This window comes from Saccopteryx bilineata, chromosome 8 (assembly GCF_036850765.1).
Source record: "Saccopteryx bilineata isolate mSacBil1 chromosome 8, mSacBil1_pri_phased_curated, whole genome shotgun sequence".
Taxonomy (NCBI): domain Eukaryota; kingdom Metazoa; phylum Chordata; class Mammalia; order Chiroptera; family Emballonuridae; genus Saccopteryx; species Saccopteryx bilineata.
In genome coordinates this window covers 10,123,059-10,139,125 of record NC_089497.1, presented here as the reverse complement: position 1 = coordinate 10,139,125, position 16,067 = coordinate 10,123,059, and the positions used below count along the sequence as shown (strand labels likewise).

Genomic DNA, 16,067 nt, shown 5'->3' with positions numbered 1-16,067 from the left:
TATAAGTTGATATGTATTCAAGCTTGGCGATGTGAGTTCGGAATGATCTCCTCTGTGTAACGCTGAAGTTTTCCACAATAGAAGGTCTGAAAACCAGAAGGCAGGACTATGCTGGCTTGACTCTGTTAATCAGTTTAGGTGTTGGGTGAACACTCACATCTCCTGTACCTATAATTAACTTTGTTATAGCTTAAGAGGTTTCTATTATTTTTATAATCTTAGTAGTCACTAAGTTAAAGCCAAGCTCAGTTTTTTTTTTTAATCTGTTTAAGTTTAGGGTTGCAAGCAAACCCCCTGCATCAATAATGTTTCTTCTTTTCTTAATCATTTTATTTGGATTAAAAGAAATTTTTAATGCAAAATGTTTAGGACCTTTCTCGGCCAATATCAAGTGTTCTCACAAAAGCTACTTGCAACATTGTAAAGTGAGGTGGGTGCCTAACAACCGGAAATGCTATTCCCTTCAAAGGAGTAGTGAGCATTAAAAAAAACGAGAAACTCAAAAGAATTCATTTTCTGAAATTAGTTGGGATCTGGAGCAGTAATGGATTTGGTTTATGTTGGAAAAATCCTAATTGGGTCAGCACCAGGCACTTCCCCTCTCACCCACTCTCCTCGGCCTCTCCTCTCCGTGTGTGGCATTCTCCAATCTGTAGAAACATCGACCATAAACCAACACCTGTGCGTTTTGTTTAAGCTTTTCATGGGGGATCAGTGAGTTCCTTCTCTGTCGGCAGAATCAACAGCTACATAATTGGAGTGATTTTTAAGACTGAGAAGAGCCCTGGAGTGGGGAGTGGGGCAGTTTCTTTTACTCCAGCGCAGGTTTGAAATGCCGCTGTAGTTTCAGTAGTTAACTGTGGCTGAAAATACAACTGCCTTTGCCTGGCAGGTGCTCTACGTCGTTAATCACGCAGTTACCAACTTACTATGGATCCATTTTCTATCCTTACTGGGGTATAGAAAGCTTTGCGCAGGAAAGGGGGGAAAGAATGCTGGGGTGGGGGGGCGAGGAAGCAAGGGCTTTGGGGGGAAGGTGGAGAGAGGGGGTGGCTGACAGCATCCAAAGGGAACTTAACATATTAACAACTTGGTCTCAGACCGATCTCGAGGGTGAGGAAGCCATTCTTTCATATCATCAGCACCCACGCTGGAAATTTCCCCATAAACCAACGTTTTGCCCCTACGGATTTCCGACTGGCCATTTAAAATCTTGTTACCTTCGTTACATGTGTGGGTCACGTCCCCTGAGAGCCCCATCTGCAGGCACAGAAAGCCAGGGCTGACCTAAATAACCCAAATCTCTTTGCAAACACATTTTTATTTGGATGAGAAGAACGCTTCAGAAGATTAATCGGTCGCTGATAAAACCCACGTTTCCAAGTAGGCTCCTACTTTAATCTGAGGCTCGTTTAAACACGGTTCTTTTTCAGAAAATTTAACTCGTACAACTTCTACATCCTGGACTACGGAAATGTCACAACACAGGTTTCTCATGCATCGGCGTAAACAGATAAAGGGGAACAGGGTAAAATATCCCTAGATTTATACGTGACTATTAAAAAAAAAACCACTTTGACAGAAAAACCACTAAAATATTCCTTTCAACATTATAGAGTGAAGAGAACATAAATATTTCAAAGCAATTAGTACTTACTTTCTTTTTGGTGTTGCATTCTCCAAATTAGAAACTTCCTATAAAATAAAATAAAAAGTAATAAAACAATACTACCTCAAAAGAGCGGAAAAGGAATTCTAGTTTAGTTCATCTTCAGATATATAATCCAAATGTAGTTTTTTGTGCCGCCTCCTCTTAGTAAAATGTCAAGTGTTTCGCCTTGTGTTCTAGTAATAGATCATAGAATCTTGGTTCAAGTTTTTATTTTTTCTCCTTTTCTCTTGGTAATGGTGGGAACTGTAGAATGCTTCTTTCATTCACTAGGGGTTTGCTTTATTCTAAGTCCTGGCCAGTTAATAAAACAAGTCTTTTAAATAAAAAATTATGCAATTAAATCCTCATAATTACAACTTTCCAACTCCCATCAACCCATCAAAACCAAGGGGAGAGATGCATATCAAATAAGTTAATTACATTATAAAGTACCTTCCTTTGAGGAAGATGGAATATCACAATATCCCAGATGTGTTAAAATACACCAGTGATTCTCCTGGTCTTTTTATTCAGAGCACTGACCATTGCATAAAATAACCTATATTTTGGGGGGAAGAATATGTTGCCTCTCTCACCATCTCTAAAGGAACTTACGCTCTTTCTTGGCACCTTTAAAAGTTTCAGATTCTCCAGTTATCATTTATTTACTCCTTCATTTAAAAACCACTTCTGTTTTTGATGTTCAAAGTGCTTTTTGAACATCCACCATATGATAGTCAACAGACCATGTTCTGGAGAAGTTTATTGGCATGGCAGGAATTTTTATTGTAAAAAATATTGAGGCCAAAATTCTGCATAGGGAGAAAAACATACTGTAAAACCTGGGAGGAATGGTGAATGAAAATCAGAAAAAAAGAAAATTGATTTTATTATTCTAATGTTTTACAGGATTAGCCTTGTCAAACTCAGGACAACTTTTCCTTTGTATGACAATGGACAGGGTCAATTCTCTCACCTGAATAGTGCTTTTCATCAAGGTTTGACTCTCAAGGACAATTTGAATTCTCTAGTTCAGGAGCATCACTGAAAACCCCATAGGCTGAAGCAATCAATTCCAGAACTTGAGAAATCAGCTTTGTAAAATTAAAATACCTGTGGACCACCTGCTTCCGGCAAGAGGGAAGGAGGAGGCAAGCCTATGAGACGCTTGTCTGAAGTGTGACTCTGTGGAGGGAAAGGGTTACTCAAACGGCAAGATTGACTTAACTAGAATAATATAGGTCTGCTCCTTGGGCGTTGCTCCAAGTTGTAGATTACTACGGAACTGGTTAAGCAATTTTTAGTACTGTTTGTACCAGAATTCAAGTACTTGCTTTTAAATTCTGACTTCTGCTTCCATAAGTAGAGTAGGAGGTCGTTTAGACGTCAGACCCTAGGTTATTTGTTTATAGGGCGGGGCGCAAGTCAAAGAAAGACTATCTATAGCTTCTTTTTTTTAGGACCACATCTGTGTGTATATGTGTGTGTGTGTGTTATTCTGAACTCCAAAAAGAAGATTCCCATTTGAAATAGGCAATGAAATAATTCTGCCTAGTCCATTAACTTGACACTTGCCATAAATACCAGGCAAAACTTGCTCCTGTTAGCCTTCGTTTCATTATCTCCTAAATCAAGCACTAATCATTAGTCTTACCTTTCATTCACTAGGGAGTTGGTGACTTAATTTAATTTTAACCCCCGGCAATTATTAGCAAAATAAAAAATGAAATGTAGGCAAATTATTATGAATGGGCCAAGAGAAACTAACGAGTATGCCCAACCTGCGTTACTTTTCAAGTAGATAAGAGCAAGCTCTAGGAACAAAGCATTTTCACATAATCACGAAACAAGGTCAAATTAAAAAGCAATTAGAAACAAAGAAAGAAGATGACATTTAAATAAGAGAGCAGTGTTGGATGCTAAATGCCGCCTCTTTTCATGCAGTGGTTGCAGTTGACTCTCTTTTGGGATTGAGTCTAATATGTACCTGTTTCCTGCATTATTGGTTTTATTAAATTAATCAATTAATTTAAAATTTTTATTGAATTTATTGCAGTGACATTGGTTAATAAAATTATATCAGTTTCAGGCCCTGGCCGGTTGGCTCAGCGGTAGAGCGTCAGCCTGGCGTGCGGGGGACTCGGGTTCAATTCCCGGCCAGGGCACATAGGAGAAGCGCCCATTTGCTTCTCCACCCCCACCTCCTTCCTCTCTGTCTCTCTCTTCCCCTCCCGCAGCCAAGGCTCCATTGGAGCAAAGATGGCCCGGGCGCTGGGGATGGCTCCTTGGCCTCTGCCCTAGGCGCTAGAGTGGCTCTGGTCACGGCAGAGCGACACCCGGAAGGGGCAGAGCATTGCCCCCTGGTGGGCAGAGCATAGCCCCTGGTGGGCGTGCCGGGTGGACCCCAGTCGGGCGCATGCGGGAGTCTGTCTGACTGTCTCTCTCCGTTTCCAGCTTCAGGAAAAAAATAAATAAAAAAATAAAAAATTTATATCAGTTTCAGATATACAATTCCCTAATACATCATCTATATAATGTATGATGTGTTCACCACCTCAATGTGTTATTGGTTTTTAAATCTTACTTTCCATTCACAAAGTCAAAAGGAAAAATGACGTGAGCATGTCAGACGTCGTTGCCGTGCTAATGGAAACATGAAAGGTATTTTTGTGCCAGAGAAAATTGATTGGCAGGAAATTATGCTGTAAATCCCATGGTGAATTTTTAAGACAGTAGAACCCATGGGATCTGACCTTTGAGTTGCAAATGAATAATCCAAGGTCCCAACTAGTAAACTGACTTGTCTAAGGTCACGTGTAGAGTGCTTTACTAAATGCTAGTCATTTTATTCATTCTAATCTATTCCTTCAGAATTATATGATTCATTCTTTCATGCACTCACAGTTCATTCAACAAAGATTTGCTGAGTATCTACTATTAAGACGCTGTTCACATGCAAAGAAGAATGACAAGCAACCTTTCCCCTCAAGTATCTATCATCAATGACTGCTGATCTTAGGATCCTTCTGGTCTGCGTTATTTTCTTAACTCTGAAGATGAAATGAGCTTTATAAAATCCTTATGTGATTCCAAATACATTGAAGATAATAATAGATGGTATTTTTCATTTGATTACTTTTTTTCTTTCTTTTTTTTGTATTTTTCTGAAGCTAGAAACGGGGAGAGACAGACAGACTCCCGCATGCGCCCGACCGGGATCCACCCGGCACGCCCACCAGGGGCTACGCTCTGCCCACCAGGGGGCGATGCTCTGCCCCTCCAAGGCGTCGCTCTGCCGTGACCAGAGCCACTCTAGCACCTGGGGCAGAGGCCAAGGAGCCATCCCCAGCGCCTGGGCATCTTTGCTCCAATGGAGCCTTGGCTGTGGGAGGGGAAGAGAGAGACAGAGAAGAAGGAGGGGGGGGTGGAGAAGCAAATGGGCGCTTCTCCTATGTGCCCTGGCCGGGAATCGAACCCAGGTCCCCCGCACGCCAGGCCGACACTCTACCGCTGAGCCAACCAGCCAGGGCCTCATTTGATTACTTTTTATTCATTAATAGTACATAGAATTCTGATATTGAATTCTATTCATTTGCAAGAATAAATATTTCTTTCATAACTAAAATGGCGTTACTAATATTAAAGTCCACTGGTTCTAAGAATGCCGCCTCCAAGCTGAATGAGCCTGTGCTCAACGTTTCTTAGATTCCTAGGCTTCAGTTAGGTTCCCCTGCCCCAGATATCCGACAAAGACATGGGAGTTGAGGTCCTTTTGTAAAAACAATTGTAATGGACATCTGGCAAGAACATTGATTATCACACTTCAAAGTTAATAGACTCAGTTTTCAGTGTCTACTTTACTTAATTACGAAAGCCACCAGAGAGATGAAAAGTTATGCACACACCCATCAGCTGTGCACTGAAAACATGGAGGAAGTTTATGTAGTTGGATAATGAAACATCACCCTTGTAAAAGAGTCACACCACCCTTGTAAAAGAGTCCCACCACCCATGAGTTCTACCCTGCCCCTACACCTGGTTGTGTGGAGGAAAAAGCCTGGGAATAAGTCTCCTGAGTTATCAAACAGATCACACAGCAAGAGAAATATTAATAAAGATAGCTAGTCTGAGCCCAACTGATAAAAGCAAGTTGCTAAAAATGACAAGACTTTAAAACTTACAGTTTTTCTCAAATTTTTTTTGTATTTTTCTTAAGTGAGAAGCAAGGAGGCAGAGAGACGGACCCCCACATTTGCTCCGACTGGGGTCCATCCAGTAAGCCCACTAGGGAAAGATGCTCTGCCCATTTGACGTGTTACTCCATTGCAACTGGAGCCGTTTTAGCACCTGAGATGGAGGCCATGGAGCCATCTTCAGCACCCAGGCCAACTTGCTCCAGTGAGCCTTGGTTGCAGGAGGGGAAGAGAGAGATAGAGAAATACAAGAGAAAGGAGAGGGAGGAGAGAGTGGAGAAGCAGATGGTCGCTTCTCTTGTGTGCCCTGACAGGGAATCGAACCCAGGACATCCACATGCTGGACCAACACTCTACCACTGAACCAACCAGCCAGGGCACAGCTTTTCTAATTTTTTGATTGAACACATTTGCACGGTAACAATGACAAAGCATCCTGGCATTATCAGATACAGTTCTAAGTTCTTTTGCATGTGCTAAATAATTTAAACCTCACAACAATTCCATATGGTTGATAATTACAGTCATCATTCACTTTCCGATGAGCACACTGTGGCACAGAACGTCGAGATTCTTGCCTAAAGTCTTATTACTAGCAAGTGGTCACATTGGGCTTTTACGCCTGAGATCTTAACTAGTACAGAACACTCCTTCTATACTTGATAACGCAGGTGCAGAAAAAAAATCTGCCTTCTGGGTCAGAGATCTCCCATGCGAGCCTTCTTGGCCAGAAGACAGAGTGGCTACGAACGTGCAGAGCAAGTGTAACATGGTACGCCGTTGCTAACCCAACAACTCAGAAAGCACAGCCTGATCAGAGCACTAACAACTTAGCATCATTTGAAGACAAGTGTATACCAGTGCATCGCTGTGTTTTAAAAATGTGAATCATTTTGTGGATGCCATCAGCATCATCAAAGCCTGCCCAGTAATTTATGAAATCCCATTTAATTAGAATGGGCACTTCAAGAATCATTGAATTTAGATGACAGTCTGCACATTGGAGGACCCTCGTATATTATAGTAATGATGCTATGGTTCTCAGGGAAAACAGATTTCATCCGTCCTCTCTCCCATGAGAATGCAGCAAAGAAGAAGAAGCAACATTGATTGACTCATCCCGATGGGAAGGGTAGACTTTCTGGCCAGCCTGCCCAGCTCCTGTCAAAGAGTAACAGCCCTATACAGCTAATGCATTCTGGTTTCTGCAAGAGAAGCAGGTGGTTTTTGGCATCCCCACACACCTCATCATCTCATGGCAGATTGTATTGCTTGTAAGCGCCTGGAGAAGGCACAGATACCGTATCTAATCCATCAGGGTCAGAGCTGGTAAGCAGCATGTAACTTTGCCATTTGACTATGAGTAGGATGAGTTTTCTATCAATCCTGAACTAACACACTCTTCTCACAACACTATAAATATCCAGGATGACGAAACAAGTTACCTAGGGGATGTCTTTTTGCACTGTAAAAGATTCTTCCTTTTCAAAAATGCTCCTTCCAGATTTCTTGAAATAGAGAACTTTCTTAAATATCCTTAAGTGTGTTGTGATTTATTAAATTACAATTACACCAGGCTTTAGAATGGGGAATGACAACTAATCTTTATTAAATGTCATGTTTCCTACCACTTATATCATTATCTTACTGAATCCTCATAGCTTCAAATGGAACATGAGCCAAACAGACTTGCAAGAAGCACGATAGGAAATAGGATGGATAAAAACATGAAATCCCAACCTTACAATGGAACGACACCGAACTGGCCCTCCAGAAACTGGCTTGCTTTCCCGAGTCTGCAACAAAACTGGGGAAAATCCAAGAACCGTCTCAGAACCTCACTCTCTACATTTATAGAATAAAGGTTGTTGAACAAATACCTTACACTCTCTTCCAGTAGAAACAATCAGTGGTCCTTATCCACACAATGTTTCGATCCAAAGTCCGTAGGAATGACGAAAGCTTTCAAGAGAAGATTCGAATGGGAACGGGCTTTTGGGCTTTTACAGCTTTTTCTTTACAACGTGATGAAAGAGATAACCATGGCTTTCGTTAGGGTCAGTGAGTAATTGTGTCATAAGTTTAGGGAACAACCAAGACAACGGGACACAGCTAACCTTAATCTTTATTGCTTTCATTTTGCTTTAATGTACGTCTCTATTTATGGGAGGAAACTAATTAAGACCACCAGAGAATGTTCACATATGACTTGGTGGCAGAAGAACAGCTATGAGCAATCATGGCTCTAATGGGCAAAAAGAAAAAAAAAAAAAAGAATGAAAGGAAAGCACAGTCCTTTTAATGAAGGTAATCTATGTTTTATATGTCAGCTTGTTATGAGACATTTTACCATCTAGAAGTCAAGGTAAAGATTACCCGCACTGTTCTGACACGGACTCTTGTAGTTCATTGTTTGATGAAGACCTAGCTGATGGGGGGCCATGGTTAATCTCCTTTTCTCCCTTTAGTGTCTCTGTTATTAATGGCTATGTCGATGCTGACGCGAATGTGGAGACAGAACAAAAAAAAAAATCCCAATTTTAATAGTTTGGAGACAAGTAAGAAATGCAGGTGAGTGGTTAGAATATCAACCTGGGAGCCACCTGCCTTGCCTTTTTTATTATTACTCACCTATTCTAAGATGACTTATCACCTTTCAATGTACTCCTTTGTCCATTTATAAGACATTTGGCTCTAAGTGCTTTTTAAGGGCTTTTGTGAAAGATGCTAGGACAGTGAGCAATGCAAATATCTCTACTTCTTCCTCTTCAAGAGCAGCCTAAATCTTATCTTTTCCATGGAACTTACACCGTTAACCCACAAACCACAGTTATGTTCTTAGAGAGAACACCTATTAGTGATTGTTCATGTTGTGTTAGCATTGTCCTAATAATGTTAATTACATTGTCAACTTTTATTCTCAAATTATAAAGAAGACTAACAGACTGTTTTTTTGTCTTTTATAGGAGAAGAGATAACAGCTGGAAGACTTTGAGGAACTTGTCCAAAATCACATCACTGGTAAATTTCAAAGCTGGAATCTTTATAGTGTGTTCCTGACTAGTACACTATTGTTTTGAAGTTTCTCCTGAGAATTCTTATGGAGGTTGAGGTTGACACTTATAATATAGTATTTAATTTTATAGTTACCTATGTTACTCTATACACATTTTGGGTATTCATATTTCTTGTTGTACCCAACATCTGTAATTCACTGGTCCTAAAATGAATGCTTAGAAGAAGGGAGAAAGAGAAGGACAAAGAAAGCAAGGAAAGAGAGTAAGGAAAAAGGTAGAGAAGAAAAGGGAGAGGGAGGGGCAGGGAGGGGAGGGAAGGGAAGGGAAAGAAGAAAGAAGGGGGAAGGAAGAAAGGAAGGAAGGAAAGATGGATGGATGGAAAGAAGGAAGGAAAGGGAAGGGAAAGAAGGGAAGGGAAGGGAAAGAAGAAAGAAGGGGGAAGGAAGAAAGGAAGGAAGGAAAGATGGATGGATGGAAGAAAGGAAGGAAAGAGAAGGGAAAGAAGGGAAGGGAAGGGAAGGGAAGGGAAGGGAAGGGAAGGGAAGGGAAGGGAAGGGAAAGGAAGGGGGGAGAGAGAGAGAGAGAGAGAGAGAGAGAGAGAGAGGTGGACTTTCCTTGTTACTAGAATAAGATGTGTGGTTTAGGTCCTATCCATCACATGCACCAACTGAAGACATTGATTAATACAAAACTTACTAACCTATAGGAAAAGACAAGGGATGGGTATCCATTCTTTAATGTAACAAGTCTCAGCAGAGACCGCATGGCTCTGGAATCTGCTGTTCTGATGACGGCTCACAGCCTTGGCCACTACCTGAGTGGGACAGGAGCAGCAGCTCCCCGGGTGCCAGTTCTGTGGCGTGCTTTCTCAGAGCGATCCCTGCAAGCTTAGCTGCAGTATCTGACTTCATCCTCACAACAACTCTGAGCTCTATTTAACCTGTAATATATCCTTTCTGCTTAAATTAGCAAGCATGGATTTGGTTACCTGCAGATAGCCCAGTCGATAACTTGTCTAATTAATTTTAGTTCCTAGATTAGTTATCTGTTGCTGTACAACAAATTACTCCAAGATGTAGTATCTTAAAGCAATGCACATTTATGACTTCACGGTTACTGTGGGTCAAGCATACGGGCAGGACTCAGATGAGTCTCTCACAGAGTTGCAACCCAGCTGTCCGTGGAAAGGTGGGCGGCCCCATCCAAGGCTTGCTGGGGCCGGGGAGAGGGTCCCCTTCTGAGCTCAGCCAGTGGCTGTTAGGAGACGTGTTTTGCAGGCTGTGGGAATGAAGGCCTCAGATCCTTGCTGTCTGTCAGCTGAGAGCTGCTCTCTGCTCTCTGCCACACGGGCTTGTCTAGATGGGCTCTTGTTTCATCATGATGTTCAAGCCAGAAAGACGACGGACAGACTGTGTTAGCAAGACAGAAGTCACAGGCTTTTGTAGACTAATTACGGAAGTCACTTTCTACCACTTCTGCCAGATCCTACAGGAACCAAGCGGCACACAAAGCTGGGAACTGCACAAGGACATACATGCCAGGAGGCCGACGTGATAGCTAGATGTGTGTCGACTTGGCTAGGCCACGGTGCCCAGATATTTGGCCAAACGGCAGCCTAGATGTGGCTGTACAGGTGTTTTTGAGATGAGGTGAACACTCACATTGGTAGACTCTGAGAGAAGCAGATTGCCATCCATAACGGGGATGGTTTTATCCTATCAGTTGAAGGTCTTAAAACAAGAAGACTGGAGTCCCCCAGGGAGAGGGAGCACTGCCTTTAGTCTGCCTTTGGACTCGAGTTACAACATCACCCTTCGCTGGGTCTCCAGACCACTGGCCTGCCCTGCCAGTCTCAGACGTCCTAGCCTCCATCACCGCGTGAGCACCTTCCTCTCATTTCTCTCTCTGTGGGTCCGCAGCCTCTCAGTTCCGTCTCTAAAGAACCCTGACTAGCAGAGCACGGTCCACGAGAGGCCATCCGACAGGACTGTCTTCTGTAACTCAGAAAGGAATAATAGTATTCTTGTACATTAGACAACACTCTCATTCCAAATACTTTAAACTGTATTACCGGAACCATTTAAGAGATCACCTCGTCTAACCCTGTTGTCTCAGAAAGGTGGGAACCGAGGTACAGACCAGGGTAGTCGCTTCGTCAGCACTGTTTAGGAGCAAAGCTGGGGCAGACGCTCAGCTTTTGCTCTTAGTGCTCTTCCTCCGCCCCGTGAGTTATCCTAAGTTGAAAGCTGAGAATCGTGCTGGTGGCCCGAAGTGTGCTCGTAGCAAAGGAAAATCTTCACGGGCGTGAACCACTGGCAAACAGGGCTGCCCTTCCCTGGAGTTGCTCTTTTTACCGTGGGTAATAAATAGTTCTGTGCTGGTGCCTCCTTCTCCTCCAGCCCAGATTCCGTAATGATCAAGAATAGGCAGAACCAAGGCAGTGGGCTGGGGTCACGGCCGCCGCCGGTGGTGGTGGAACACAGCAAACATAACTGGCCATGAAGGGATTAAAGCCCTGACCTCGGCCTCGTTGGTACTGAGCTCAAACCAGCTGTTAGACACATAGAGGATCACCTGTCTTTATAGCTATGCCTAGATCTGCGATCTTCCTCTCTCACTGCATCTGGTAGCTGGAAACAATGTCATTGATTTCTCCTGGTGCTTCTAATCAGTGCAGAAGGTCGATGAGTGAGTATATAAAATAATTAAACGAGTATTTTAAAACAGTTTCAGTTAAATTGGACCCAGAAAATACCCTCAAACGTGAATTAGGCAAATAAGAGCCACTGTGGTAGATTTTCTTGTTACTGCTGTCTACACATGGCAGGAATATAGGGCTAATGTCAAAAATGGCACTCAGCCGGGGTGTTCATGGTTTGAGGCAATTTGTGTACATTAACCACTTGAGTTTTTTAATGCACATCAACAATAAATCCTGTTACTTCTTCTTGTCCAACTCAATGAAAATCAACGTTTTTTAGGTAAGGAACGTTGCTTACAAATGATTTTGAGCAGTGATTTTAAAACTATATCCAAGCTCCATGAGCATTTGACGTAAAGTCATTCAATGGAGGCTGTTAAGTTAAAGGACCACTCTCCACTCTGCTCTGGTGTGATAGGTTGCAGAAGGCAGGAAAGTCAACATGAACATGTCTTATGCCAGGTACTTAACTTGTGTGATAACATTTGATCCTCACTACAAACCAAGAGACAGTCGTTTCTATCTCTATTCTAGTTCTCAGAAAACTTAGGGTCAGAGACATTGAGTCCCATCCTCAAGGACACACAGTCCTCAGCTGCCTGGGGAACAGGAGAGAAGACTCGAGTCTATGAAGTGCATTGCCCGTCTCCGTGGTGCTTTTCACTGTGTCCCCTGTATCAGCAGATTGTATTTTAGTGTATCTATTATAAAGACAAAATCTTGATTCTCCGGTCTTTCCCTCCTCACTTCTAATCTCTCAATAAACGTACCTCTGTCCTACTCTCTTGAACTCTTACCTACACACACATGCACACAACTCACAAACACAAACGTACACGTGCTATGGCAGAGAGGCAAAACACAACAATAACCAAGAAGCCAGATTGCATTTGGAAAACAAGATCTCCTGTCTTGACTCCATCTGGCTCCTCTGATGAGTCACTAATCTCAGCTTCCTCATTGGTTAAGACATTGTTCCCTATGGCCTTGTTTCTTTCTAAAAGTATGCATCTCTATGTTTATCAAGTATTTTTATGCCTCAATATCTATACTTCCATGGCAAGTGCAGTGTAATGTTGTCTGGATTGTTGATGGCTCCACCTCACAGGTAACCCCAAGCCTCTCATCCTACACGGTCCGGTACAGAATCCTTCACTAGCCCTTCCGTGGCTATGGAACAACTGGCATATGGCTGGTGTGACCGAGGAACTAAATTTTAATTTAATTTAATCAAAAACTCAAGTTGAGTAAAACAATACACAATTTTTATTGTTTCACTACGACTGCATTTTACTTTAATCACTGAAACTTTAGCATCTGAATTGAGATGTATGCAACCCACAGCAGATTTCAAAATCTTTGTTTAAAAACAAAAATATTTTAAAAAATCTAATATCTCCTTGATGTTTTATATGCATTATATGTCGATATGATAATATTCTGGATGAACTGGCTTAAATGCAAGATGTTATTAAAAATCATTTCACCTGTTCCTCTTTTATAAGCATTTCTTTGTGATCACTAGAAAATGTATAATTGCACCTGTGGATGGCATTGTATTTCTACAGGACAGGGGTACCTTAGCTCCTCCTTGCTGAGGGAGGAGGTCCACAGTGGGTCTGGATATCTGTACCTTTAGGAGAGCCTCAAGTCCAGCCACTTTTGAGAATGACTGTCAGAGGTTACAGCCAAGTCTTTTTATAACAACCTGTTTGCATGTGATTCATTTTCTAACTAACAGTGTTAGAATATTTCTTTTGTCATTTGTCTCCATCTCAACTGGAAAAAAAATTAAAAGTTTTTATTTATCATCACTTTATAAGGCCCAAATATTGCAGAAAACTTCTTATAATAAGCCCATTTTACATATTCATGTTGTTTAATTCTTTTTTGATTTTTAGAAAGAGAAACAGGAAGAAAGGGGGGGAGGAAAGAGATAAGAAGCATCAACTCAGAGTTGCTTCACTTTAGTTGTGTGTTGATTGCTTCTTATATGTGCCTTGATGGGGGGGGTGCAGTGACTCCTTACTCAAGCCAGCGACCTTGAACTCAAGCCAATGACCTTGGGCTTCAAGCCAGTAACCTTGGGCTCAAGCCAGTGACCTTGGGACCACGTCGATGATTCAGCACTCAAGCCGGCGACCCTGCACTCAAGCTGCCAACCCCTCATTCAAACCGACAAGCCCACGCTCTCGCTGGTGACCTCAGGGTTTCCAGCTGGGGGCCCTCCGTGTCCTCCCTGGGTGGGTTGCGCTATCTACTGTGATGGTGGTGTTAGCCACCACCAGACAGGCTAACTCAGTTTAAATGCTACCATAAAACTGTAAGCCTGAGGTCGAGTTGATACAAATTATTTTGTATAGAGACAAAGACGGGCCACCTTCAGAAAGCCAGCTTGCCTCTCTGATCACTGTAGAAAAGCTCCGAGGTGCAAAGCTGCTGCTCTCTCTCTCCTCTTTTTTTTTTTTTCCTAGAAAAAAATTGACACCATGGGTGAAAAGACCCTGAGAGGAAAGGATGGTGGACATCGCAGGTTAACACTTAACATATCCTCATTTCTTCTTGGTGTGCCACTCTCTATTGGAGGCCGAAAGGCTGACCCCCCTGCCACCATCCTGAAGCCTGGATAACAGACACATCGCAGGTTAGGAGATCACAGGCCTCCACACAACATCTGGAGGCCACAGTCCCGTCCATGTGAAAGGGCGGGTGAAATTCCATTTAAACTAATACCTCTCAAACATTACTACTTAAACAAGTAATATAAAAATATTTATGAACCTGTTTTATACTCTTTTATTCACACCAAGTCCTTTAAAATATGGCTCATATTTTACCCTTATTGCCATCTGCGTTTTTGACTGGTCACTTTTCAAGAATTTGACTGGCGCCTTTGTGTGACACAGCTTAGAGCAGGGGTCAGGAAACATTTTCTGTGAAAAGCCAGGTGAAAATATTTCAGGCTCTGTAGGGTCACCTACAGTTTCTATGGCACTGTATGTTTATTTTTGTTTTTGTTTTTAAACAAGTTTTTTAAGTGCAAAAGTTGTAGTTACCTGTTCTGACCTCTTGGGCCGGACAGATACAGGCTGCCTCAGGCTGCAGGCTGGAGTCTCAGTACAAGTGTGATACACTATCCTCCTGCGGGTCCATAAGTTCTGTCTATCTTCCCTGCCTAGGCTAGCAAGGCGACGGTCTCTCCCCTGCCATCGAAACTGGCTGAACTCACACAGACTACTGTTCTCCCCATTCCACAGAGAACACTAAGGCCTAGAGAATTTGAGCAAATTTCCCAGGTCAAATAGCTGGTAAGTGGCAGAGCTAAAATAAGAATTCATATCTAACGCTCAACTCCAGAGCTCATGCTTTTAGACACCTCGTCGTACATTCTCCATTTCTTTAGCTTGATTAAGGAAACTTCACTGATCCATTCACTAGCTTACAAATACTTGCTGAATAAATATTTGTGCAATATTATAAATCACATGCGCAACACATACGTAATAGGGACACTGACCATGCCCACATTTCAGCTCATTTTTGAAAAGACTCAACTTTCTTTTTTCTTTTTTTTTTTTCATTTTTCTGAAGCTGGAAACAGGGAGAGACAGTCAGACAGACTCCCGCATGCACCTGACCGGGATCCACTTGGCACGCCCACCAGGGGTGACGCTCTGCCCACCAGGGGGCGATGCTCTGCCCATCCTGGGCGTCGCCATGTTGCGACCAGAGCCAATCTAGCACCTGGGGCAGAGGCCACAGAGCCATCCCCAGCGCCCGGGCCATCTTTGCTCCAATGGAGCCTTGGCTGCGGGAGGGGAAGAGAGAGACAGAGAGGGAAAGCGCGGCGGAAGGGTGGAGAAGCAAATGGGCGCTTCTCCTGTGTGCCCTGGCCGGGAATCAAACCCGGGTCCTCCGCACGCTAGGCCGACGCTCTACCGCTGAGCCAACCGGCCAGGGCTAAGACTCAACTTTCTTATCCGTTTAATTTATGAGACACAAAATGAAGTGGAAAATTGACAATTATTTGCTTGCTTCAATCATTATAGACGACAGACCAGATCATTCAGGAATGATCTAGTTAACCCCAAATTGGCACAGGTGCAAACAGTTTATGTTCTCACTCTATTTCGAAGTCAAGATCTCTTATGAGCTTCAGCCATTATAAAGGGGTACTAACACAGATATAGAACCAACTAATAACAGCCTATATTTTATTTTATTTTTTTATTTTTATTTTTTTCAGAGACAGAGAGAGAGAGTCAGAGCAAGGGACAGATAGGGACAGACAGACAAGAACAGAGAGAGATGAGAAGCATCAATCATCAGTTTTTTGTTGCGGCACCTTAGTTGTTCATTGATTGCTTTCTCATATGTGTCTTGACTGAGAGCCTTCAGCAGACCGAGTAACCTCTTGCTCAAGCCAGTGACCTTGGGACCAAGCTGGTGAGCTTGTGCTCAAACCAGATGAGCCCGCGCTCAAGCTGGCAACCTCGGGGTCTCAA

At 42.8% G+C, this 16,067-nt stretch overlaps 1 protein-coding gene across 1 annotated transcript in view; it reads right to left on the bottom strand.

The window, feature by feature from the left end:
• The window catches only part of SAMSN1 (SAM domain, SH3 domain and nuclear localization signals 1), a 141,969-nt gene that overhangs the window by 114,414 nt on the left and 11,488 nt on the right, over window positions 1–16,067 (bottom strand). The window contains exon 3 of the mRNA XM_066241572.1: window positions 1,658–1,695. Within this exon, the coding sequence (XP_066097669.1) occupies window positions 1,658–1,695 (38 nt within the window). The remainder of the gene's footprint in view (window positions 1–1,657; window positions 1,696–16,067) is intronic.